Source organism: Lynx canadensis, chromosome B3, assembly GCF_007474595.2.
Source record: "Lynx canadensis isolate LIC74 chromosome B3, mLynCan4.pri.v2, whole genome shotgun sequence".
In the NCBI taxonomy this organism is placed as follows: Eukaryota; Metazoa; Chordata; class Mammalia; order Carnivora; family Felidae; genus Lynx; species Lynx canadensis.
Genome location: NC_044308.2, coordinates 33,409,583 through 33,437,479, shown reverse-complemented (window position 1 = coordinate 33,437,479; position 27,897 = coordinate 33,409,583). Strand labels below are relative to the sequence as shown.

General features: G+C 43.7%; 1 protein-coding gene across 8 annotated transcripts; it reads right to left on the bottom strand.

Annotated features, from left to right (window-relative positions):
* Positions 1-368: 368 nt before the first annotated feature.
* PARP6 (poly(ADP-ribose) polymerase family member 6) lies at positions 369-27,544 on the bottom strand. Of its 8 annotated transcripts, none has more exons than XM_030317775.1 (24): positions 27,449-27,544; positions 25,943-26,209; positions 23,890-24,087; positions 23,193-23,270; positions 22,339-22,433; positions 21,851-21,911; positions 21,520-21,610; positions 21,002-21,068; positions 18,295-18,444; positions 16,919-17,129; positions 16,346-16,399; positions 14,648-14,743; positions 13,675-13,767; positions 12,910-13,035; positions 11,570-11,635; positions 10,593-10,660; positions 9,050-9,098; positions 8,688-8,800; positions 7,861-7,933; positions 7,084-7,153; positions 1,786-1,865; positions 1,326-1,389; positions 1,078-1,162; positions 369-745 (listed from the first exon to the last, which is right to left on the bottom strand). In XM_030317775.1, the coding sequence occupies exons 3-24, from the start codon at positions 23,890-23,892 to the stop codon at positions 643-645; spliced, it is 1,896 nt and encodes a 631-aa protein (XP_030173635.1). In that variant the 5' UTR covers positions 23,893-24,087; positions 25,943-26,209; positions 27,449-27,544; the 3' UTR covers positions 369-642. The 8 variants fall into 8 exon arrangements, 7 of the variants coding, with proteins under 7 accessions (XP_030173635.1, XP_030173636.1, XP_030173634.1 ...); XM_030317776.1 differs by having other exon boundaries at positions 25,943-26,206; XM_030317774.1 differs by lacking the exon at positions 27,449-27,544 and having other exon boundaries at positions 25,943-27,389.
* Positions 27,545-27,897: the final 353 nt, after the last annotated feature.

Here is a 27,897-nt window from a genome sequence, read left to right as displayed (position 1 = left end):
CTCTCTCTCTCAAAAATAAATAAACATTAAAAAAAAAAAAAAAGCAGAGGTCCTAAGGGTAGGAAATCTGAGCTGCTTTGGCCTCAGCGGTACTTTTAAATCTTGAGGAACAGGCATCAGTGGTATTCTATATCCTTCTGAGTTTGCATCATCTGTGTAACTGATAACTGCCTAACTTCTTTATCCAGTTCATTGACAAAAATGTTGCCAGATCCGTGGTACATACACTACACTAGATGACTCAGCTTTTACTCCACCCAACATAATTAGTTCCAACCCTCAGGATATTCCACTCTCCCCACCTGACACCCCACTTGAGGGCTTGGGGCAGGTGCTGGGCCAAGGCTAGTCAGACCACAGTGATCATATCCAGTCCACAGCACCTTCCATTTTATTGTTTTATTTACAAACAGGGTGAAGTCAACTGGGAAAATCAGGAGTAGGGAGTCAGTCTGGGCCATCCAAATGTGGAGTGGTTCCTGGGTCAGTCTCCACCATGAAGGCCGCCTCTTCTATGCTTTTCCTGCCCCTCGGTAATGGCCCCTTGATTCCTCAGGGCAGCCTCACATGCTGCTCCTGAGCCCTTTTATGAGGGCAGATGGATCCTGGGGGAACAGGGGTGGTACGAGGGCTGGGGCCCCCTCAGTTTGTGTAAACCTGAGTTCCGATCACACGCATGATTTCCTTCTGTATCTTGGGGTCCTGAGTATTAATGTTGGCATCGCCCACCTGACCATCCTCATATCTGCCAAAGATAGGGCAAGTGTGAGCATAAGAGGGAGAAGAATACCAGAATAACGTCAACCAGTGAACTATATGTGAGGTGTGGCCATTCCAACCCAAAAGTCAAAACCCTTTCTTGCTACTCTTTAGGGTAGAAGAGATTCAGCTTATCTGATTTCCTCTAAACAGATCTATACCCATCCCCATCCTCCACAGGGAAAGTTCCAGTGCCAGCTCCACTCAAGTAGCCAGGGATAAGTCTCAGATGACAGGAACAGACTTTCCCAGTAATCATACCATTACACCCCCACCCTTATTCCTCAGAGTAATCCCCAAGGTCCCTCCTAGACTTACACAAAGAAGAACCGTGTGCAGACATGGTCAGACACAGGGCACACCCAGATGTTCCCATGCTTCTGGAGGTCCTTAGATGTAATCACTGGGAAGAAGGGGGCCAGAAATTATAATGCTTAAGTCACACAGTCCAGGCAGGGGAGGGAAGACAATGTGTCAACAACACCCTCAGCTGGATCACGTGCCAGAGCTGTACCAGAAATAAAGGTTGGGGACACAGAAATACAGGGACTGGGTGAGCCACCTACCTTCACAAAGTGCTATACAGTTTAGATTCCGACTCTGCAGGAACCTTGACTGAATGGATCGGGTCTGCAAGAGAAGGATAGCAGAGCCAGGTGGACTGTTATAGCTTCCCTAGGCAGGAGGTTAGCTGCTGGTGGCTAGGGGTATGGATTAGGATATCTGGGTCTCCCAGCCACCACCACCCCCAAATTTTGCTTTTGCATAATTAGTCTGGCTGAGTCCATAGCTTCGATCTTTACATTTTCATGTCACTGCATTTAAACTCAGTCTCTGCTTTCACACTTATGACTGAGGCCACATAGGACTCTGGAAGTATGTTCATCTTCAAACATATCTGATTCCTTCAAATGATCTTCAAACTACTCACCTCCCCCACCATTTGTTCCCCATCCATCTCTGTAGCCTAAACTTATCCTAGGGGAAGGAGTCTGCCTGCCTCACTGGAGTGCCAACTAATAATACCTGGGGGATGGTATTCATCCTGTTATATCTCTGGACCAGCTCATCCTTGGAGGGCATCCTGTGCTGTCCTTTTCCCATTCCTGTTATAGAACAACAAATCCAGTTCAGTCACCCACTCCTCAATCACATAGTTACTAAAATGTCTACTATGTGCCAGGCACTGAGCTAGACATGTAGTAAATAAATAAACAAGGTATCTGCCCTGACACAATTTAGTCTGGTGGATACTACAGGCAAAGAACAAGTAATTACAACACAGTATGGCAAGAAGTGTGATGGGGAGAATCTAGAACAATGTGTGAGCTAGAGGAGGGGAACTAGCCTGCCCTAGGGTTTTGAAGAAGGCTTCCCAGTGACAGCCGGGAAAAATTACTTAAATGAAGAGGGGGAAAGTGTTCTGGCAGAGGTAAAAGGACATAGAAGGTCTGGAGGAAAGAAAGCAATGTGCCTTTGTTTGTATGGAGCATAGTCAATGGAAGGAGAGCGGCAACAGATGATGTGGAAGCAGTGAGTCAGGATCAGATCAAGCAGGCCTTATAGGCCATGTTAAGACAACTGAAGTTTATCCTGAGAATATCAAAGAATCACTAGAAGGTTCTAAGACAGGGGAGGAACACATGAAATGAGACAGGAATGAGGGGCTCACGAGAGTGGTGATATCAACCCCCTGGATCAAATGCCAGATTGAGCAAAATGAGTGAAGAGGAAGCAAGCAGAGCAAGTCAGATCTGTTCCAGTCTCAAAGTTACGTAGAAAACCATGAGCAGAGTCACTCAAAAGAAAAGACAGAAAGCACAGAAGGTAAGTGATGAATAATTTTCCACAAGTAACCACAATGGCAACAACCTTGAAGAATCCTGCTTCCTTTAGAAAGTCTTCCCAGACTTGAGGAAGTGGTGCCAATTCCCTCCAGTGTCCCCCTGTCTAAATCCATAAATCCTCTGCCATCCTTATCCCCCAGTGAATAGCCCTATTTATAACATTTACAGACTCATTCTGGATTTTTCTTATTTAGACATGGAACAGTGCTTATGTGCCCCTACTCCCAACTGTTTTTGGCCTGTGACTAGACTTTAGTCTTGACTCAGCTTTCTCACAGGCCTACCCTTATCACAGTCATGTGTGTGTGTGTCTATGTGTCCATCCCTATCTGTCTGAGAGGACATGGATGAAGATGGGAAATGATGCTATCCTTACAGGCCATAAGCAGGGCCCCTATCTCACCACTCTACCTTGGAACATTCTATTACAAATCCCACTCTCCTTCAGTTCTTGGTTTTGTGATAGCCATGGTGCAGGAGTGGGGATGCCTGGACTGACATTCCTCACTGCTCAGGCTGTCAATTCATCATGCACTCACACTAAAGTCCCACGACAGATATATGGCCTGAACAAAACTCAAGGCAAGACTTAAACTCTTAATTTCTTCCTCCTACAGGTGTGACACTTACCACCCCTTGATTTCTACTTTCCCCATTAGTCTTAAGTAAGTTTAGCTCTGAATCCAAACATGACGTTCTCATCCTGGGTACTTCAGTGCAAGATTCGGAGTGATCCCAAAGGATAAGAAAGAACAAGTTCTATCCCAAAGGATAAGAAAGAACAATCTGATTTCTATGGCTGGTCTTTCAAATGGCCCTTATGATGCAATCCAAATCTTGTCCCATCTCAATCCTGTTGCACACTGTCCTGTTCATATTGACCCAATGATCTTCTACAGTTTACCAAGACCAGAAACTGAGAAAGTGGTGGCTACAGTAATCCCTGGATGCTTTGTATCCAGAGTATACACCTATCAGAAGTCTCTAAACAGAACTAAACACACAGATGGAGTTTACTAACTCCTTTCTCCCTGGCCCTTGTTTTAACCCGCACACGATGGCCAAGTCATTGGAGTGGAGGCTCCATTAGCCAAATGGATGCTCTCTATTTATACCAGCTCCCAGATAGCATGCAGTGCCACAAAACTAAGGATACCCTGAGGGAGAACAGAGAAAACTAGAGCAGAATAGGGTATGTGGAAACATATAAGAAGATGGAATTGGTTAAATACTAGAGTAATTACAATAAACTGGACATCTGTACACATCTCACATTATAGAGACTCTCACATATCTGTGGGCCCTCAGAGACTCATTCAAGCAAAGCCTACCCTGTCAGTCCAAGATAGTAATAAGAACACTGGCCCAGAAGTTAGGAGGCCTAGATTCCAATCCTAGGTCTGCTACTCACAGCTGTGTGTAACTTCTCTGTGTATGAGCTTTCCTAACTATAAAGTAAGAAAGGATTGGATGAGATGATCTATAACTCTAAAAGTAAAATCCTATGCCATTTTATAATCAGTGGACCTTTGCAAGAGGAAAAGGATGGTGTCCTATGATGTTTTTCTGTGACTGAAGTGATGAAGAAATATAAAGAGTCAATAGAGATTCCTGGCCCCATAGGTATTCAGGCACTCAGTAGTAAACAAAAGCCAGTGACAGAGAAGAGAGGGAGAGAACAGGATGAGAACAGACAGGAAGCAAGAATTTTGTGGGCACCAAGAACACCAAGGCACCAGGAGAATCTCACTACTTGGAAAATAACGAGAGCTTAATGAGGGAAGCTCAGGCGGGAACAAAGATAAAAACTGAGGAACCCAGACAAAAAAGCCAAAAAGACTACCCTAACCCCAACCCCACTTTGCACCCCAGGCACACAGAATAAGATTCATTCACACATTCAATCGGTATTTATTGGGCACTTACCCTGGGTGGATTACTCATTAGGTTTGGTTCATGACACACTATTATTTATTTATTTATTTATCTATCTATCTATCTACTATACCTATAGACCCAACCTATTTATTTATTTATTTATTTATCTACTATACCTATAGACCCAACTTATTTATTTATTTATTTATTTATTTATTATCTACTATACCTATAGACCCAACCTACAGACTAAATCCAAGAACCAAAACATTACTAGTGATTTATATCAATGTGCTCCTACCCTATCCCAACTATCTATCTGCTTATCCTCAGGAGGTAACCCACTATCCTGAAATTTCTTTAGTTTTATCATACATACATAACACACATGCACCAAAAGGTTTATATTTGTTTGCTTTTAAATAATATAAAAAAGACATTATACACTAGTCTTCTGGGCTTGCCTTTTTTTTTCTTTAGCTCAGCTCATTACCAAGGTTTTTCCATGTAGTTAAGTACTACTGTTTATCCATTTTCATTGCTAAATAATAATCCACTCTGAGAATATATGAAAATGTATTTATCCATCCTCCTGGTAGTGAGCATTTGGGTTGTTTCCAAGATTTGCTACTGCAAACACTGCTGCTTTGAACATTCAAGTACACCTCTGGGCATGCAGGAATGAAAATGCTGGGTCACTGGGATAAATTTTCTCAGCTTTATGAAATTAAACACCAAATTGTTCTCCAAAGTGGTTGTACCAATTTATATTCCAATAAACAATAAAAGAGATCCTGCTAATCAACTTCTAGGACCATCAGAGGTATTACCAGATTTCTTAATTTTTGCCAGTCCACATAGGTGGCAAACAGTAGTCATTTTGGTCTTCATTTTACTTCCTTGATTAATAGCAGTTCAGCAACTTGTCATATTTTTTGGTCATTTCTTCAGTGAAATGTCTGTTCATGTCATTTGCCTATTTTTCTACTGGGTTGTCTTTTTCTTACTGATTTTTAAGCATTTTAAAATACATTTTTGGGTTACCTGGGTGGCTCAGTTAAGCATTCAACTCCTGGTTTCTGCTCAGGTCATGATCTCACTGTTGGTGAGGTCAAGCCCCATGTTGGGCTCTGTGCTGGCAGTGTGGAGCCTGCCTGAGATTCTCTCTCTCCCTCTCTCTCTCTGCCCCCTCTCCTGTTTGCTTTCTCTCTCAAAATAAATAAATAAACTTAAAAAAATATCTTTATTACTAATCTTTTGTGGTTAAATATGTTACAAACGTCTTCTGGTTTGTAGCTTTTCACTTTCTTAAGGTGTCTTCTGGTAAACAGAAGTTTTTAGTTTTAATAAAGTTAAATTTACTTACCTTTTATGATTTATAATTCTACATTTTTTTCATTCTATGGAAAGTTTTATATAAGACTAATAATTTGTTTGGTTTGGTTAAAGCCTGGTTTAAGATTCACTTATAAAACTATCTGGGTTTGGTGAGTTTTTTGATTTAGTTGCTGCTGTTAGAGTAGTTTAAAATTTAAAGACTTTTCTAGTTCTATGATTCTGGATCTAAGTTTTCTTATCTTTATAATAATTATAATTACCAGATAATACTAAATAATAATCTATAAAGAATATAGCACTATAGGGGCGTCTGGGTGGCTCAGTCGGCTGAGCGTCTGACTTCGGCTCAGGTCATGATCTCATCGCTTGTGAGTTCGAGCCCTGCGTTGGGCTCTGTGCTGACAGCTCAGAGCCTGGAACCTGCTTCAGATTCTGTGTCTCCCTCTCTCTCTGCTCCTTCCCCATTCGTACTCTGTCTCTGTCCCTCAAAAATGAATAAACGTTAAAAAAAAAATTTAAAGAATACAGCACTGTCTCCTTCATATGGTAGACATGCAATATATGGTGGTTACCTTTTATATAGAGACTGTGTAGAACAAGAACAAACGAAAACTAAAAAGGAACTAAGACATGAACCTGTAACACTGAGAGAGCTCCAAGGCAGATTCATTTTCTGAATAGAACAAACCTGGACTCATCTCCTGACTAGAAAATGGACCTTACCCATGCCTTATCTTTGGAATAAAATGCTTTCTCTTCCATTCTTATAATAGTATGTAATTATAGACAGTTTAAATTTTAAAAGGTAGTTGACAGGGAGAACAATGTCTCCAGAAATGTAAGCCGATGGAAGATACTCAAGCATTCAAGTGTATTCACATATAAACTCACATGCACACGTGTACATATACCATCTATAAACAACAGGCTATTGCCCACACCAAAAATGTGGTCTATGAAAAGCCTCGTTTCAATCTCCCAGTTATTTCCTAACTTATTCTCAGAGCCAAGCCTCTACAATGAATAAAACCATCCCTACGGAGAAGAGGACTTCCTAACAGAAAGGGAGATAATTGGCCTCACGGTGTAAAGACTCTACATCACTAACGAGAGGAGGTAAAGAAACCATGTATCTATGACTGGGAGAGAGCTGACACAGACCAAGTACCCATGATGGAGCAGGAGGAGACAGCATAGATTACGTATTCACAAAATGGATGCGATGTAAATAGAGCTGAGGTGGCCAGACAGTATTTCTTACCTGAGTATCCAAAGGAAATACTGGAGATGGGGCTCAGGTAGATGCCTTTGCCATAGGCTGCTCCATGCAGCTTGCAGGGAAACACCAGGATGAGCAATATGAGCCTGGGCCCTCCCATGGCTGTATGTTAGGCAGCCACAAGGCTTATCCAGCTCTCTGTCCCTCCAATTACCTTCTCACTGGTTCAGATTACTCTAGGAATTTACTCTTGAAAATCTGATTGGCTGAAAAGTGGATGCAGGTTAACCTCTTTGCCCTGCTAGATACTGATGTCTTGGAATGTAAGGAGTGGCAAAGCCACTAGTCAGTCCCTCAGAATCCATACTCCATTCCCCAGGCTTTGGTACATATGCAGATTCCAAAAATGAACTATAGAACAGGTACCCAAGAGGAGAAACAATAATCACTCCTTGGATTCCCATAGGGAGAAGAAGTAAGTCTTTTATATCACTTTTCTGAATGAACAGTCACATAAATTAAAAACCTTTGTCTAACAGGTTAATGCATCACAGTGGCTGTAGTCAGCATTTCATATTCCTGCCTATTGATATAATCCTATTCCCAAAACTACCAAAAAACACAGCCTGGGGTCAAATATATATCAGCCATATTCATTCTATACAAACAATTCCAACCTCTTTCCTTGGAAAGCCACACGGCAGGCTAGATTTGAGGATGCTGAGGCAAAAATCAGTTCAGTACTCTAGAGCAGGGTTCCCCAAAACTGAGTGGGGCAGGGAGGGGAGTGGAGAGAAAGGGAAAGGCACACAGCCTCACCTGCAGTTTGGTGTAGGATGCATTGACCAGCCCATTGCGCAGGATCGAATGCCAGTTTTCAATGTGGGACCCACTGTAAGACAGGGTAGAAAACATGTCTCTTCATTGTATGAGGTTCCCAGAAGCACTTTCAAGACCGCCACGCCCACCCACTCTCACCCACACAGGACATGATAATGGACAGGGATACAGCTAGCAACAGACACACACATGGATACAGTCACAGGCATGCAATATACGTGTGTATGGCTAACTCTCCATTGTAACTTCCAGTCCCATTCTTTTTCCTGTGCTTCAGCTGGTCCCATCCTAAATCCTCAACTGCTGGTTCAGTATTTTCATTTGCCTATTCCCCTGATATTTCAAGTTAAGCAGATTCATTTCAAACTCAACCAACAGAGCACTGATCCCAATATGGTTGCCAGTTCTAACTTCACATCTATTTTAAGAAAAAGGTACCACCACTCCCTTCTTAATATCTCTCTCACTTTCTCTCTCTCTTCTTCCTCAATTAAGCATAAATTGCTGATTTCCTTCAAAATAGCTTTCAAATCTATCTCCTCCAATCTGTTCCCTCAACCACATCTTTTTATGTGTAAATGTCATTTCTCCTCAACTACAACATAAGTATCTTGAGAGTAAAGACCATATCCTATGTATCTTTTTACACTCTACAGCGCCTACCACAACAGCATTAAGAAATATCTGACTGGTTGGACATATGTCACACACACTCATATACCTCAAGTGAAGTTGCCCTCCCACCCCCCTACATTATTTGTTGTCATTCCCCCACGCCCCACCCACCCCCAACCCCCCCTCCTCACTGGAAGGCAAAGGTGCTGCCGTAGAGCTTCTTGGCGGTCCGGAACCGAGCCTCCTTGGCAGGAGGGCTGCTCAGCAGGAGGAACTGGTGTGAGGTGTGCATGAACTTCAGCTGCTGCCCAGGTTGGGGGTCGGGTCAGGAAAACAGAGAAGAAATGGAGATCAGGGAGGGAAGGGGTGGGGATGGGGAGCAAATCAGGCTTGCACTGACCCCAAATAAGGAGAATATGCTTAGGTCCAAAGACAACTGTTGATGGATAGAGCCAATGAGGCAAGTCTAGGATCAATGTGGTTAGCTGGTCTGGAGCCCCTCCCTGTCCCTCACCAGAAACTTAAAGAATTTAGAAGAAGAATGGTCACTTACCCTGCTGAGAGGTAGTTTGACAATGTGTGACCTGTTGCTAGAGATGATCCTAGCATAAAACAGAGAAGAAAGGAATGGACAGAATGAGTGTGTCATTAGACCATCCAGAACAAAGAAGCAGTCTTACTGTACCCCTGGGAGAACAAGCAAGGATTCCAGGGCTGTTGGAATTGTGTCAAATGTCCAGATCACTATCTAGATATTCCTGTTGGTGGTAACGCTTGTGTATAAAAGTGTAAAAGGGAAACTACTGACCAGAGTTACTGGGTAAACAATGAATAAAAGAAAAGAGACGGGTGAAAGGGAGACTGCTATGTCTAGGAACAGAAAAGGATAAAACAAAAGTGGGTGCCTAGGTGGCTCAGTCAGTTGAGCGTCTGACTTCAGCTCAGGCCATGATCTCATGGTCTGTGGATTTGAGTCCCACATCAGGCCCGCTACTAACAGTGCAGAGCCCACTTTGGATCTTCTGTCCCCCCTCCTCTCTCTGCCCCTCCCCTGTTCATGCTCTCACTCTCAAAAATAAATAAACATTAAGAAAAAAAAGGAAGAGCACGTAAGATCAGCTACAATAAATAAATAAGTAAGTAAATAAGAAAGCAGAGATCTGTATTAGCATGGTGACAACTTATAGTTGGGATTTAGAAACACACAACTGGGACTCAGAGGAATCTTTCAGGGCTCTCAAGGATGGGGAGGGATGGAGAGAAAGTTACTGTTTGGGCTGGAGAAAGAAACAGATGAAACTACAACAACCTTCCCTAGGATTCAAGGATAGACTGGGCTGTGTTTTGGCTGAACTCAGAGGATAGGAGAGAACAAAGGCGTAAAGCATGGAGAGCTCAACATGGGAGCATTATCTCATATAGTGGATAGTTTTGTTTTGTTGTTGTTGTTGTTTTTTTTTGTGCTTCACCCATTTACTTGTGATGCCATCCTGGATACTCTATGCCTGGTCATTCCTGATGCTAAGAGGGAGCATGTTGTATTGAAAAAGTACTGATGTCAATGGCTGACTAGGAAAAGAAGGGAAAGCTATGTCAGGAAAACAACAGCAATCAAGATCGGGGAAGGAGGGCAGAGGGTGGAGGGCAGTAGAGAATGTTCAGAATCTTTGTTCGAAGGGAATAATAATAGTGCCTCAAGGCTCTGGACAGTGTACATCAACAGGGTAGGCCTTGAGACAGGGATAGGGAGCAGAAGGGGGAGACAAACCTCTCTGTATGCACAGAAAACTTAGTTGAAACAGTATTAACTCCTACATGCAAAGGGTACTTAAAGACCTACTGGGAAACAAGAAACACCTAGAGAGAATCTGAGACATTGTGTCTGAATTTGTGAGCTCCCGCTAAGCTCTGAGTTCTTATCAAGGCAAAGTATATCAATAAAACCCCAAGAAAAAACAGCCAGAATCTCTATAACCTCAGGAAGGATGCTGGAACCGGCTCTAAAAGAAGTTGTAGGTTCCATGACTAATTCCATATCCCCCAGCACCCCCACCCCCAATCCCTGAAGGACAAACCATTCTATTCACATCACTTACCACTGCAAGAGAGGATGGGCCAAGGGATCCAGCTTGTCCATCTGCTTCTTGATTTCTAGATATGAGCCCTGTTAAGACAAAGGTCATAAAGTTACCTCCCAGGAGAGGTGAGAGCCCTCCCACTTTTGACAGACTAATCAGGGCCCAGGGCAAGGCAGGCACTGAAGGCCACACAAAGGCAAGAGGAGATAGGGTTCCCACCCTTAAGGAGCCCAGTCAGATTGGGAAGACTCATAAATAAATATGAAAATGACTGAAAATGCTTACAAAACAACATGCAGGTGGGTCTCCCTCATTTTACGCAATTCCTACAACTCTAAAAAGTTGACTTTAAATAAAAAATAAATAAAATCAATGTCCCAGAAAGATTAGGCTAAGGAATCCTGTGGTAAAACTTTACATAAAGCAAAGAGTCCTTCTGACAGTAAATCATCCCTCCTAGGTATATCTTATGTGTTAATCTGAACTGTGATATATAGGATTTGCTGAGAAGAGGCCCACCTGTAAATGTGAGTACAAATGAATGTCTATTCATGCAGAGATTGCAGACGAGGGGTGGGGAAGTCTGGTGAGGGGCAGCCTTGAGTCAAAGGATGGTCACTGCTCCATGTTGCTGCCCCACCCCTAGAAGGACAGAAGATGTAGGCCCCTGGGGCTAGTTCCTTACATCCAAGCCCCCTCCTCGCCCTCCCAACCCTGGGCAGAAGTCTTTCCCTCACTTCTCTAATTCCCTAAGAATTATGGGAAAAACATTAAATATGAACAACTTGTGAAGGAATTGGCAGCAAAGGTAAAAGTTGAGAGAGACATCCGGAGTGAAAAAGAGAGTAACAGAGAACAAGGATTGGGAAGGCTGAAGAGGGAAGACTAAAGAAAACTCAGTGAGGAATCTGAATAGCATTTCTAAATCTCCATTCCACTCCTATGGATTCCAAGCACAACAGGGCAGTTAAGCAGGACAGCAGAGGGCAGAATACCTGGGTCATCTCCCGGATGGACATCACACTATCCAGAGCTTTTTGAAGTCGCTCATAATTCTTCTTCTGTGGGGAATCAATGGGAAGAGAAGACCCAGATGAAGAAAAGTGGAGGAGAGTAAGATGTGATGAAAAGGAGGGCCAGATGTACAAAAGAGGTCTAGGCCCGAGGGAAACAGTATGGCATGTCATGGAAAGAACACAGATTTAATGTCAGACAGTTCTGGAATCACATGCTAGTTCTCTTTTACAGCTAGAAGTAATAAGGTAAGTTACTTAACCTCTTAGAACCTCAGTACCCTGTGTGTAAATGAAGATTAAAATTCCCACTACACTCAGAGATCGTTCTGAGGACTAAATAACATACGTAAAGAACTAATATAGTGCCTGATACATAGCAATAAGTCATAGTGAGGCACTCTGCTAGGTACTTGTGATGGTTAATTTTGTCAATGGTTAATTGAGTTGATCTGATGGGTCATGGAGTGCCTGAACATTTTGTCAAATATTACTCTTGGTGTGTCTGTGAGGGTGTTTCTACATGAGATTGACTTTTCTATCAGAATGAGTAAAGCAGATTGTGCTCCCCTCATTTGGGTGGGCCTCACTCAATCAACTGAAGGTCTGAAGAGAACGAAAAGGCCAAGTAAGAGGGAACTCCCTCTGCCTGACTGCTGGAGCTAGGGCACTGGTCTTTTCCCAACACTGGACTGGAACTGAGAAACCGGCTTTTGGGGGATCTCAAGACTGTCAGCTTTTGGATTGGAATTTATACCACTGGCTCTCCTGGGCCTCCAGTTTGCTAAATGCAGATCCTTGGGCTTCTCAGCCTTCATAACTACATGAACCACTTCTGTATGATAAATCTCTTTCCATAGATATCTCCTACTGGTTCTGTTTCTCCGGAGAACCCTAGTACAATACTTTACATATGTTATTTCTCATTTTTATAACAATCTGCAAGGTAGATATTATCCCCTTTTAACAGATAAGGAAATTGTGGTACCAAAAGGTTAAGTGACTTTTCTTACACCATTCAGCTAGGGAACAGTAGAACCTCAAATGGAATCCAGGTCTGTCAGGCTCCAAAATCTATATTCTTCCCTAGTATAACATAATAATTCTTCTCCCCTCCTTCTAACAAACTCAGTTACTTGTTCACTAAAACAGCCACAGCTTAGGGTTTAAGAGTTCCCAAGAACCAAGTGTTCCATCCCTTCTGTCCCTCCTTCCAAGCTGTTATATACATGAGAATGGCAGCCCATAGTCTCCCACTCTCTTTTATTGTTTCTATTCCTTTTCTATTTCTATTCTATTACTTTCTTCCCAAGCAACAATACCTTGGGGTTAAAGGCCAGAGTCTTGGGATCAGTGGGGTCCACCACAGAGGGATAAGGCTCAAAGATGATGCTCTTTCTAGGGGACTCCAAAGCTGCCCTACACATGGCCACCAGCAGATCCACCACCTTAGGCGAAAGGAGAGAAAGGAGGCAGAAGCTAAAGGGTTTCCCAGTGCTGGGAGTCACATGGTATCCAGCATAGGTCTGTCCACCTGTTGGAGGCTCTCAGCATTCTCTCTGCTGTTCTTTTAATAGCAAACACGTTTATGTTTTTTTCATTTGAAAATACAGGCGGTTCATAAAAATTCAAGTAACGATGATTTAAAAAATGACTAAGAAAAAGATAAAAATCATCCCATTGCCCCCAAACAAATCTCATTCCTCACAAGTACTACTGCTAAGTCTGAGGTCTACCCTTGCAGATAATTTTTCCTATGGAAATAGTTATCTTATTAAATAGGCAATTAAAAAAAAGAACCATACTGCACATACTGTTGTCTTTTCTTTTTTATATATGTTATAATTTTCTACCCATAAATAATAGCTGTATGGTATTTCCACTGTAAGGACATACCATGATTTCTTTAACTGAATCCCCATAGATGGAATCATATCGATTCTTTTTTCGCTATTACAAACAACAGTATTGTGCACACCCTTACATATGAAAGCATTTCTGGAGGTTAAACTGCCAAGGAGTGACATTGCTAGGTCCCCTCGCCTTTCTTGATGCCAGCTCCCCAGCAGCTTTTCCCTCTCCCATACCTCTGCTCCAGTAGCAACCTCCTCTGCAGCTCCGGACATGACTCCCAATGTGTAGAAGGAGAAAACACACAGCTCACGAGTACAGACGGCTGGCTGAACAGACATATTAAACAGAGAATAGTGGCACAGGGTGTGCAATAAGAAGGTGTCATAGGGAGACAAGGACAAATCTGACCTTAGACAACTCTAGAACCAGGTAGGAATTTGGGGCCCTCTATGTCATGAAAAAACTATAAATTAGTCTTAATTAAAAAGCCTTACTTGTAAGATTCACAGTTAATGCTGTCTCCTCTCTGAAGCCTTCCATGACTTCCCTAGGTAGTTAGATGCTCTCTCTTGTGAGTTTCCACAGCACTGCTCATATCTCTTCTACACACCGACAGTGCAGTGTCTGTCCACCCACCTAGACTTGGGAGTCCTTGAGGACAGCTTCATATGCAATCATCTTGACCAATATCTCAATATCTGATCCCTATTTTTAAATGTTGGGTGGGGATTATATCTGCAATAATATTCATACATCCTTGGGGTTCCTGAGTGGCTCAGTTGGTTGAGCGTCTTACTCATCATTGATTTCAGCTCAGGTCACGATCTTGCGGTTCACGGGATTGAACCCCACATCAGCCTTGCAGCCTTGCACTGATAGCACAGAGACTTCTTGGGATTCTCCCTCCCTCTCTCTCTCTGCACCTCCCCTGCTCTCTTTTTCTCTCAAAATAAATATATAAATAAATATTTTTTAAAAAGGACCACTGGGGAAGTGATAATAAATATTAAAAAAAAATTTATATAGCCTCATATTTCAAAACAGAGATTTGTTTCTGAGGCAAAATAATTACTTCTAGAGTCTCAAGAATTACGGACAAAATTCTACCTTTACCATAGACCCAGGAAGAAAGGAATAAAAAAAAGATGAGGATTGAAAGCCTTGACTAAGGGTCTAAGGAAGAGGGTCACAGATTAGGACACATACCTTGAGCATGGACCCATTCTGGAAGACATGCTGCTCATCACACACCACGCAGTACTCATTCAACGTTGGAATCCTCTGCTCTGCATACTTCATGATCTGGGAAGAGAAGACATTGTTACTAAGTCTTTTTGGAAGTGCAGACACAGATATGGGAAGCAATTTGAGCTTCTTTTCCAACTACTCTCTCCTCTCCCAGCCCTGTGCGTAAGGCAGACCTATTCTTGGGCCCTGCACTTAGTTTAACTGAGGGCCTAAATCTAGAGCTACAGCTATATATTATAGTAAAAATAAGACCAACCATGGTAGAAGACCTGAGTTAAGATCCTGTCCCCCCCCCCCCGCCCCCGCCACACTACTTAATAGCATATATAACTTTGGGCAAATTGGTTAACCTGAGCCTTGGTTTCTTCATTTATAAAGTGATATTATTCACCTCATAGAGAAACTGAGATTACTGAGAAAATTTTCATGAAAGTGTTTTATAAATATTAACATGTACTAACCGAACTATTAACCTTAGTTGTAGTAATTAAGACTGTCCCATGATCACATGGCAGGGGGCCTAAGAAGCCATTTCAACTACCCAGAACAATCAGCTTATCCACTGGTCAAAGCCACAGATACAACTCTTGTGCTGGGAAGAAAGCAAAAATCTAGAGCTCATATGGCAATACGCTAAATAATTTTTTAAAACACTCTGTTTAGGGGCACCTGGCTGACTCCGTTGGACACATGACTCTTGATCTTGGGGTCATAAGTTCAAGCCCCACGTTGGGTACAGAGCCTAGTTTAAAAAAAAAAAGCAAAGCAAACTAAAAACAATAACAACAAAACCACGCTCTGCCTTAACATGACTTTTCAACCAGGTACGCTTTTGTATAAATCAAGTTCTTCCCATTTCACATACTTTTGGGCCGGTAAAGGAACATGTAAGGGCTTTTATTCACTCAGGTGTACTGAATGCCTACTATGTACCCAGTTTGGTGAATGGTCTCCTTGATTATGAGGTAACATAAAAAGATTGTCTTCTCAGACCCTAAACGTCAACAAGGGAGATGTGGCATGTATACAAATTAATTACAATTCAAGGCAGCATATGGTACACTGCACATAGATGTCATATAAAACAAAAAGCATCTTAAGAGTTCAGTGAGAGGAAATATCACTTCCAGCTAATATGGTTGGAGAAGAATCTTATGGCTAAGGTACCAATGAGCCTTCACTGCACCAGGCAGATATGGGGAGGAAGGCCCGTGGGGGAATGCTATGAACAAAGACAATTAAGATGCAAAAATGAAAGAAAGCAGGTCCAGGGAATACAGAGGTTTTAAAAGGAAATCACCTAATAGTAGCTGAGCAGTGGAAGAGGTCTAGGGAAAACTGAAGACCACTTGAGCAAGGATGTTGGGGATCATAAGGAAATCAGTGCCAATCCCTCTCCTATCTTGACATCTATGCACTTAAAATCATTTGATCGACATGGTCTGTCAGTGTTGTCTTCCCAATAATGCTGTAAGCTTCTTGAGGATGGGAACTGTGCCTTCTTTTCTCCTATCTACACAATACATAGTACAGTTCTGGGAGCAGAGCAACTCAGGAAATATTTGTTAGCTGACTGAGGAGCTGGGAGATGTTAGGGGATCAGACGGGTCAGACAACAAGGGAATGGCTTAGGAATGAAGCTTTGAACTCAATTACCTGGACAAGAAATCCATATTCCAGAGTAGGGATATTCTTGCAGTGACCACTGACCTGATGAGTGAAAAGACAGAATTTATGAGCCTCCTATGAAGCAGGTACCTAGACAGACTTCACACTCATCACCTGAGATTCTCCTGAAGTAGCTACACCCTAGCTCTGATTAGCCTCAATAATCCCAAAATTGAAGAGAAGACCTTTAAAAATTTTTGCCAAAGGTTCTTGAAAAGGGCTCACCTGTCCTTAACCTTTTTCAAAGTAGGTGGACAGGCTAATACAGCAGCTGATGACCAAGTCCTAACCACAACCTAATAAAATCACACATGACATCTTAAGATGCCCAAGCCCAGACTCCCTGCTTCATGGCTTACAATCAAAGAAGCTTGACAGACAGTTTAGATGTTTTCAGCTTTTAAAAAATGTTCTCCATTCCACCCATTCATGGTAGAGTGACCAAGTTTGATTTAGGATGCCTGAAAAACCATAGTCTCACCTCACCTTGAGAAGCTATACTCCCACGTTTCCATTCCCACCCTCCTAACACCCAAGTCAAACCCTCCCCAGCCCATGTACCAAAGGAGAGGTCCGTGCTGGGGGAGGGAGGCCCACGTGCTGGGGGCACAGGAGACCTGCCTGGGGGCTGGGAGGGTAGCCAAACACCTCCACTTTGGGGTTCTTCATGGTGCAGGAGATAGAACGGTTCATGAGGCGCCCAACTCGAAGCTCGGGTACACCCAGTTTGCCTTTCAGCATGGAGTCCTGTATGATTGGGAAACTGGGAGACCTGGACAGAGAGCAAAGGGAAGTGATAAAACTGGGATTCAGTATGAGCCCTAGAAGAACACTGGAGATAAGTGCGTCCTAAGCCAGAATGGGTGAAGGGACCTACCTAAGCCAAAGAAGAACTCTTATCTGAGGGAAGTTACACCGGATCTTAAACACTTTCTTTTTTAAATGTTTATTTATTTTTAAGATTTTAAGAGAGACAGAGTGTGAGTGGAGGAGGGGCAGAGAGAAAAAGGGAGACACAAAACCTGAAGCAGGCTCCAGGCACCCACGAACTGTGAGGTTATGACCTGTGCCAAAGTCAGACGCTTAACTGACTGAGCCACCCAGGTGCCCCAGATCTTAAACACTTTTAAAACAAGTAAATCACAAAAAAAAAAAAAACAAACAAGTAAATCACAAACCTGAATTGATTTTTATGTCATTATTTGTGTGTTCTTCAGATTGGAACATGGGAGGACAGGCAGAGGCAAAGTCTCGGTCAATCTCTACAGCAGCTAGGCCAGGTAGGGAATGTTCCCCTGGACAGGATGCCTGTTTAATTTACTCAGTGTGTGTATGTGCGTGGCGTGTGCGTGTTTATATACACATGAAAAGTGCTGAATACTGTACTAAGCAATAAGTAGTTGCAACCCAAAAAAGCCTGATGTCTGTCTGTCAACAATAGTGCCTGGGAAACTATAAATCTGGGTTTGTATTTGCCTTTGGGAAGATCAGAAGGCACCAGGGTGGACAATGTAGGCCGGAGACAGAGAATGGACAGTATTTATTTCCAAAAGTTAGATAATCAATCAGTGTGCCCTTTCATGAGAGAAAGGAGTTGGTACCTATTCTCAGACTTTGCCTTCTTAGTAGAGGGCATAATGATGAGATTCAAAGAAAGAAAAGACAAAAAATTAGCATACATTTCTGCAAAAACATACCATGAGCTAGGTACTGTGTTTTACATGAAGGACAAGGTATGAATACTGGTGTCAGAAGTACAAAGATAAAGACACCTAGGGGACAAGACTATGTAGGTCGGTGTTAATAGTTAAAGGTGCAGAATTCAGAGGACCTTGGGAGAGGGCAAATAGATTAGTGTAAGTAATCAAGAAGGTGGGGTGGGAGCTCAGACAAGACTAAGGTCATTAGAGATTATCTGCTCCTTGGGGAGCACTTACTTGGGGATGGGTGAGAAGATGCTGAGGCCGGCTCGGAACTTCTTGATGGTACCACTTGCCTTGAACCAACTGTGCCTCTTTTCTTGCTGGGTCTTCAAGAAATCGTTGCTGAGATGTTTCCATTGTTGGGATGTGAACATACCCAGGATCCTAAGGAATCAAAGACAACAGGCTTTACAAAACTCAGGCAGGGGAGTAGGTCAAGAAATAGAACTATGAAAAGCAACTAATCTAAAATTCAGACCCAGGGATGGTAAAACTAGCTGTGGTGGGGGAATGTGTGTCTGAAGACCTCGCGATAATGACCTTAGCCCATGGAAATGTACTTTCCTGAAGAACCTCTTTACCTGAGGGGGTAAATACCTACTTACATTACTTAATCTAATAGACCAGAACAATTCTGAGATGATTAGCCTTTAGTGGAAGGCTTGAAAGCTGAGCCTTCAACGGCCATGAATCTGGGAATTTATTGCCAAGAATGACTATACTGAGAGTGGAAAGGGGTAGTGGGATGCAATTGGATACCACCCTCTACCTTGTGAATAGTGAAGAAAAGGAGTAGGGACATGAGGGGTACTGACATTGTTAGCAAAAAAATTACATCCCCAAACTTATGGCTTCCAATTTGAGCTGGGCCCTCCACTAGCCTTGCCAACCCTTTCATGTGTCTTTGATGAGTTCTCTCTGGCATTACTCTTAAGCTATTATTCCAAATCCTTACTGCCTTCATCAACCTCCTAACTTCACCTATGGCTGAGAATCTCTTCCTTCTTAACAGAGAAAACTGAAGCCATCAGTTACCAGCTCCCTTAATTTTCCAACCCTACTACAAAATCTATTTCTATTTCTACTCTTACCTCAATCCCTCCATTCTCTGAAAACAAGATGACCCTTCTATTAATATCTCTATTTGTGTTCTACATCTCAGTCCCTTCTTGCCTCTTTAGGGATCTTGATCCATTAATCATATCCCTCTCCTATCAGTTCCTTTCCTAAAGTCTACAGAAGTTTCAACTTCCTATACCTTGATCTAGCTGCATTTCCTTCCCCTCCAATCCTCACTTAAATGTCTCAGTCCACACTTACTGTATCTACTTCATTACCAACCACTCACTTCTCAAGTCACTGTATTCTTGTTTCTACCTTCACTTCTTCACGATGATTGCTCTTGCCTCCATGCTAAATCTAACAAAAACTCTAAGTTCTCTTACTTATCCTCTCCGGCATCTGGCCCTCCTTGTCTCCTCCTTGCCTTCTGAGACACCATTCTCTTCCTATTCTTCTCCAACTTTTCTGACCTACCTTCAATGTTTCTTCTTTCTCTGACCACCCTGCTGGTTTCTTGGGTATTTTGTCTGGATGCTAAAGGGTGTTTTGCCTTTGATCTTATTTTCTTTTCCATGTTCTCCCTCAGCAATTTCGTACTCTAAACTGGTTGTAATTTCCATCCATACACTAAATATATTTTCAACGCTAACCTCTGTTACGTATCTATGTACTGAGTACCTCCACTTGAATATCCCAAGGCTACCTTTAAACATGCTTAAAATGAAACTAATTATCTATCCTTATCGCATAAACCTGTTCCTCCCCTATTTAAATTAGTGGTGTTACAATTTACCCAGACATCTAAGCTGGAAACCTAAGAGTAATTTTCTACTATTCTTTGGCTCTTATGACTACACACGACATATCTGAATCAATCTTCAAGTCTTACTGATTTTATACCCCACAAATCTCTATAGTCCACCTTTCATCTCTATTCTCACCTATAATCACACTTTGGCTCAGGCCCTCATCATCTCATGTCTGGATGTCTACAAAAACCTCCTAGACTTTTGGTCTCTTGTCTCACCCCCTCCTACCTATTTTACACAGTGCTACTGGAATCATTTCTCTAAAACTCAGTCTGACCATGGCCTCTCTTTGCCTAAAACCCTTCAATGCTCCCACTGCCTAGAAAATAAAAGCCCAAGATCCTCTCTGATTTGGACCCCTTCCTACTTCTCTGACTTCAATTCCTACACTCTCCCCTTGTATTTTCCTAGCAATATTTAACTACTTGAAGCTTCCTACACACAGGCTGCTTCACCTGACTGTGCCCTTGCAAATGTTATTCATGCTCAGAATCTGTCTGCATGGGCAACTCTTACCCATCCTTGAAAACATGAATCATCTTCCTTTCATTCATTCACTCACAGCCCTCCACCCGCCACCAGACTGAGTCATTCCTTCCTCTACATTCTTTCTAAACCTTATATATTCATTTGTATTAGAACATGTATCCAATGGACTCTATTTGGAACTTCACTGAGGGTAGAATCTGTAACTCATTTATTTCTCTTTGTATACCAAGGCACTCAACATATTTCATAAACTATCTGAGCTCTTAGAGCCCCACACTGAGAAAACCACAAGAGAAAATATGAAGATCAAGACCTTAACTCCAGAGTTGTACTTTTCCTTAAATGGTAAGTACTGATGAGCCCCCTCTCACCTCCAGAAGCCTCAAGGCCAGACACCCCAGAACCAAAGGCTCTTCCACCTAACCATAAATTTGGCTTTCCAAATTTATTTTAGTCTTTCTTAGGCCCATCTCAGAAAGATATTTTGGGGAGGAAACACTGCATCCAAGGGTCTGCCTGTCCATCCGTATGTCCGTCTCTTTCTCTCATATGTCCATAACCAGAAAGATCAAAGTTCTTACTTTTTCAGCTGAAGACCCAGCCCAAACCCTTCCTTATTCGATGGCTGGAAAACCTCAATTGACGGTTCTGCAAAGAGAAGAAAAAGCTCCTAGTATGTACATATCTCTATTTTCCTGGGAGTCCAAAGCCCCAATTCAGTGGATGAGCTTCCTCAGATTCTAAGGGTACTCTAAACAATAGTGATGGAGAAAGAAAACATCTGAAGCAGAGAGTAGATTCTGGGAGCTGTCTGACCCATTTCAAATCACTTCAACTTCTATGAGGACGTTGAAGGGAAGGGAAGGAATAAATAATATCTGGGACCAGAGAAAACAATTTCATTAACCAAGAAGGCCTTTAGGGGATGGCTATCAGGTGACAGGGAATGCATGAATGACAGCAAACTGAAAAGCCCCCACCAATGGCCTGCAGTATATACCCAAGAACCTTATTCTAGCTTTTCTCTGGCTCAGTTAACTTAGGACTTTGGATTAGACCACACTTAGAGCACCTACTTGCCCAAAGTCACTGCCTTTACCTGGTCCATCAAGGTACTGGGAAAGAGAAAATCGCAGCCTCAACACAATAGGTTCTGTTCGGAGGACTTTCCAGGCTGTAGAGACTTCCTCCTAAAAGAGTAAGGGAGAGTTTCCAGTTTAGCAACAGAGAGGAATGGACTTGGAAGTTTTCCCTATATGACACACACATGCACATGACAGTACACACCACTGTCTGCTGATGGTCTAGGAAAGACAGGGATGAAGAATATGTGCTCCAAATGCAGCACTCAGGAACAAGACTCCTGGCCTACATGACAAAATCCACAAGTCCAGCTAGACATGTTGTTGGCAGGTACTAGCACCACTTACATCGAGGAAGCTGATGTTGATGTGGAGGTCAATGTCCACGTCATCGATAGTTCCATATTCTCTACAGAGATACAGGTGAGATTCATTAAGGGAGAAAGAAGGGAACAGAGACTGAGGTGGAGGGAGAACTGAGCCTGGGGCCAGGGGAGAGGGAAGAGTGGGAAGTAGCTCTGTATCTAGACTTAGCTGCAGCCTCAAGCCACTTACATGATCAGGGCTTTTTCCAGGCCAGAAGCCTTTCTTACCTCAAAGATGAAACTATCAGCCTAGAGGGATCTAGGATAGAGGAAACTGCTGAAAAAAGTGGCTATACTTCCCCACTCACCACTGTCAGCTAAGCTTAAGTATTCTGAGAAATTCCCACTACCTATCACTAAGCTCATAATTTATCCATGTCCACAGACCCCCTATTATACCCTAAAAAGAAAAAACCTTTAGCCTCGTAACAGCTCAGAAAGAAGTGGCTTGCTCCTGAAGTGGGGTCCCACCTGATGGATACAGAGTTCTCACTGTAGATCTCCTTCACGGCTTCAATGTCTGCATCAAGCTGTGGGTGTCGATATAGGTCAGCCGCACAGCTCCCCTGAGTCAGCAGCAAAAATGGTGGGGAGGTTTGGGAGGAGGGAAAATAGAGGGGGAAAGAGAGACATGAAAAATAAAAAGAACATGAACACCAGGAACAGGAAAATCAAATGGCAGCAGTACATATAAGCAAAAGGCTGCTCTTATGAAGGAGCTCTTGATGGTGGCCCTAGCCACCAATCTTTGGCCACAAGTATCCCTCCATCTCCACTCTAGTAAGCTTCTATGAACCAATTGCAGGCTTTGCTCAATGAGTACACAGCCTTAAGTTTCCAGCTTTTCCTCTCAGACCCTGACCAGGGATACTTAGGTATCCCTTCTAGGAGAACTCAGAACAGGCTGAAGAGTACAGAATTTAACTCAGATGGTTCTGTGCAAAGAATCCAACATTCCTGCTCAGGACTGTGCCCTGGGGAGTGATGGCATGAAGCAATCACTGGCAGGATATCTTTTAAAAATTTGACCTTGATGAATGAAATGACAGCTACTGGCTGGTGAAGAGTCAAAAAAAATCACTATTTCTAACCAAGAACACATGGGGTAGCCTCCACGTACAGAGAATGTAGTTTACTCTGGGAAAGGAATGAGCTCCAGGTAAGAGCAAGAATATGAAATCAGCTCTGGCAAGACAATGCTCAGACTGCACCAACATCATATCCTCATCTTATGTCTGCTCCAGAATAATCTTTCACTACTTGGTAAATTCAGAGAAGCACACATTTAGACTATCCAACATGGGTCTTAGGGGCTGTAATCTCACCTGAACTCCATAGAGAAATTCCTCTGATTCATTATCTCCCTCCGAATCATCATCATTCCAGAACTGGCCTTTGATGTCCTAGCGTTGAAAAACAAGGATACAACCCTTTGCTGGATCCCTATTATCCCATGGAGCAGGAGGGCGATAGGATACAAAATAGATTCCCACAAATAATGGGAGGTCCTTTGGGATAGAACAACTGAGACCCTATTCCCTATACTCCCTTCACCTCACTCTTCTGGAGCATTTCAGTCTCTTCCTGAATCTGGTCATATCCATGGCCTACCTCTGACCTTGGGAGGGATGGAGGAAAACAGGGCACTGGAATTTTGGCCCTCTTGATTGAGGCTCTGGTAGCCAGGGGTGTAGGGATGCAGACTTCAACATCAATGTTGGTTCCTGGGCATATCTAGGTCCTAGCACAAGCCGGCCTCTTCTAGACCATTACCCCAAAGCAGCTCCCATGCATACCTAAGCTCTTTTATTACTCCCTTCCTCTTATTTAACTCCCCTTCCTTCCCAAGAAGAAAATCCACCTGTACACACACCAAGTAATACTGTCTCCATGCTCCTTCTCCTTCTTTCAACTTCAGATAACCACTCTACCTTTCAAAAGGGTGGGAGGGAGAATAATAGGAAAAGGTGTCCCATCTATCCCCTGGATGACCAGTCAGAGAGGTGGGAAGTCAGTTCTCACCATTGGGTCAGTGGGTCACACACAATCCCAGGTCAGTGCTAGGCAGCACCCCTCCATACCACCAGCTGAACCCAGGCCAATGGGATGGGCATTTAGGAGGCCACAGAGGGAGACAAGGGAGGGGGTGATGTCAGGGGCTGACTGTAGATCTGCTGGGGATGGCAGGCTCTGCTGTTGTGGTGATAACAAGTCACTGTCCTGTGGAAAGTAGACAACAGTTGGTTTCATCACCACTTAATAGCTAGATGGTATTTACACAGGCACACATGTTTATGGATACACTTTTATTAGACAAATATACAGACACTTGCACATAGAAACATACTTGCATGCATGTACACATACTTATACACATAGTTTTTTAAAGATAATGAACCATGAAAGCACTATACAAACATGAGACACTACTGTTCCATTTAAGCTTGAGAGTTGGGATTGGAGCAAGTCCCTGCTCTAGATCATAATGAGTATCAACCCCTGAAGCCAAAAGTGATGGTGACAGGAAAAGACATTACCTACTTTGTCTAGTTAGTTCATTTTGGAACATTCTTCATAGTACCAATCCCCATTAGAATCAAGATTCTTTTAGAAATCTTTACCCCTATTTATTCAAACTGAATCATCATCTCTTATTAAATATCAACATCCCTAGACACCTTTACATGACAATCAAAGCTAACTTAAAAAGCCCTCAACAACACTGAATATCCCCTGGTAGACATGGTCTGAGTGGTCTCTATTCCCCAAATAAAAATGCAATAATGATCTGAATAAACAGTCAGAAACACACTAACCCCTAGGCTTTCGCAAAATTAAGAACCACTGTCTAGGCCTTCCTGGCACTGCACGTATCTGTCTCACCTACTCCAACTTTACGCAGAGGTGTTCTTGGTCTCTAATACGGTTCTACTGAACCTTAGGTTTGAAGATCACAGTGGGCTTAGGGATCTGTAACATCAGTATCACCTGGGAACTTGTTTAAAATGTAAATTCTCAGACCCTAAGACCTACTGAATTAGAAACTCCAGAGATGGGGTCCAGTAATCTGTGTTTTAACAAGCCCTTTGTTATGCTGATACATGATAAAATTTGAGAACCACTGCTCTAAATCCTTGTGTATTCTAGGGGCCTGTGGTCTGTTCCTCAAATACCAACTTAAGCCTGGTAACTGATCCAGGATGGGGACATATGGCACAATGCCAGTACACACACCATAGCTGTCCTCTCATTGACAGCACTGCCTCACTCATTAAAGATATGCAAAAGAAAATTACAATTAAAGTTCTTAGAGATAAAATGGCCTGATACCTGAGATTTACTTTAAAATACTACTCCAGCCCCAAAAGGGGGGTATAGATGTGGGGGGGGGGATGAAATAAATATGGCAAAACATTAATTACTAATGAATCTGAGTGATGGGAACATGAGGGTTTCTTACGCTCTACCTTTGCATATAGTTGGAAATCTTCATAACAAGTTAAAAAAAAAATCACAGGCTACTCTTGTACTTTTTCAGGGGCTCTCATTAAAAAATCAACTCTAAATGTGAACAGGAAAATGATCCCTGAAACTCCACAACTGCCTCCTTGCTGTTCTTCAAACATAACGAGTATATTCCCACCGCAGGGCCTTTGTCCCTGCTGTTGCCTCTTCTTGGAATGGTTTTCAGATATCCATATGGCTTGCTGCTTCACTCCTTCAGCTCTCTGCTCAAAGGTCATCTTGACCATCCTATATAAAACAGCAAAACCTCAACACACACACACTAGCACTCTCTATCCATCCCCCTTACCTGCTTTATATTTTTCCACAGCACAATGCCCTGACATACAAAACGTTTGTTTGTTGTATTTATCTCCCACCAAAGTATAAGCTCTGTGGTGGCAGAGGCTTTGGCTCTTTACTATGTTGTCAGTCCCTCAACTCGTACTTACTGATGAATAAATGAATGAACTGTCTGCTGGATACCCAAACCAAAGGGGAGATACATACAAGAACCTAAACATGTCTACACATAGACAAAAATGACTTTAAAAAACAAGATTCTATTCACCTTCAAGAGCAGCTGAGAACCAAAATTACGAAGATCTGAGGACTGAACTGGGTTTGTGAGATTTGAAAATAAACAGTCAGGTGCTGATCTGGATGATCACAGAGGAATAAAGAGGGAGGCACTAATGTCCAGCGTGGGCTGTCTTGGGCTGGGTGGTAGGATGTTGGCAGCGTAGGCCAGAAGTACCAACTTTCTCAAGGTCTCTGTCACCGTAGAAGTCAAGAAAAACTTAGTCTCTCTCCAAGGGCTGTTGCTGCTCAGTTTCTGCTGTTATCACAAGGAGAAAAAGGTAGTTCAGAGGGAATTTTTCTTGTCCAGGGAAGAAACAAGTCAGGAACTACCATCGTTTCCCAACCAGGGTGTTTTAGGGAAAGAGACTCCCATCTTCTACTCTCAATGCCCATTCCTCTGGAGGTAAAGAATGGGTTTGAAAAGTAAGAGTGGGGAAGGGGGGGGAGGTCATGAAATTCACAGAATCACAGACATCTGAAAGAGGAGGAAGCCTAAAAGATGATCTGTTTCGCAGCTTTCATGTTATACGTAGAATACTCAAGTGTAGGAAGACCAAGGAAGCTGCTTAGCATCAGTATGGCGGAACCTGGACTTAAGCACATTTGACAGGTCCTAATTACATCCAATTTTCCTGTAATGTGGTTATGACTGATTAAGGTAGTTGTTTAATGCATTAAGCAAAAAACATCCATCTGATTTATCCAAATGAGGTGAAGGAGGGAACATTTCAAGAGAAGCTGGGCCAAGTACAGACTGTGGGAAGAGTGCCCAAGGAAGGGCATTGTTCAGCTCAGTGTTTACTCTGGATGAGGGCAGCTAACCCAAAGCGCTTTACAGTTTGCATGGAAACAGGCCAAACGTAAATAAGCCTCAAGTCTGGATCACAAAGGTCTTTCCCTAGGTCCACAGGCGGTTCTCGGTGTGACAACTATTCACCTAGTCAAAAAAGCCTCCGAACCCAACGTTTAAACTCTGGGCTTAACTCCCAGCTTTGTAGTCCTGGGAAAGTGGGTTACTCCTCTCTATACCAAGTGCTCCTTTCTCAGAAAGCCTAGGCCACTGAACAAAGAGTGCGGGGGAGAACCCACGGAGGGGCGATTCTCGAAGGCAAGCGCTATCTCCGGTATACCCCGTGGAGAGCAAGGACGAGGTTAGCCCCCAAACACTGGCAGCCATCCTCGTTTCCAGGGCAGGCCCAGAGGCCTCCCTGAGGGGAGCAGTCACAGCTCTTCTCTGGTTTCCTACGGAGACACCAAAGACACCCAACACCTGCCTCCCGGGGAAGAAGCTCTGCGCCCGATTTGTGTCGACAGCCGCCCGGCCTTGAGCGCAGCCTGTCAAGCCTAGGAGGGCCCCTCAGAGCCACCCGGTCCAAGACCCTCACTTCATCCACCCCGGCCGAGGCGGGGCGGGCCCCGCACCCTTCCCGCGGCCCGGCCGCCCCGCCCCGTCCCCGTGGCGGCCGCCCCACAGGCCGGCCTCGCGAGTACTCACGGCGACCCCGGGCCGCGTGCGGCCGCCGCTGAGGGGACGAGCGGCCCGGGACGCCCCGCGGGGGCGGAGCGGCAGGCCAAGGGGAGGGGGCCGGGCCGGGCGGGCGAGGTCGCGCACCCCCACGCCTCGTCGTTCCGTCACGGGCGCGCAGACCCACTCTGCGCACGCTCGTGCGGGGACACCGGAATCCCGTGACCCGCACCTGACCAATCGCCGTGCGGCCTGCCTCTGGGCGCGCCACAGCCTCGGACGCCAAGCTTCCGTCGTTTGCGCCGTGCTCGCTGGTTGGGAGGGGTGAGAAGCTGAGGGGTGGCGCCTGCGCCTTGGGTTGGGGCGGGTGCGTGGAAAAACAAGAGGGGCTGTGGGGGTACGGGAGAGCTTTCTGAAAGAGAATGGCACTTGGCGCCCCGTGTGGTTGGGAGGAATGAGCAGGGAAGGCCGTCCCCTCT

Bases quoted from the DNA above. Each gene is read 5' to 3' on its own strand.
- PARP6 (XM_030317775.1), bottom strand. The intron at 17,130-18,294 runs GTAAGTGCTCCC...CTCTCTGTCCAG, and splicing joins ATCTTCTCACCCATCCCCAA to GTCTCCCAGTTTCCCAATCA. The intron at 1,163-1,325 runs GTAGGTGGCTCA...CCTTCTTCCCAG, and splicing joins CTGTATAGCACTTTGTGAAG to TGATTACATCTAAGGACCTC.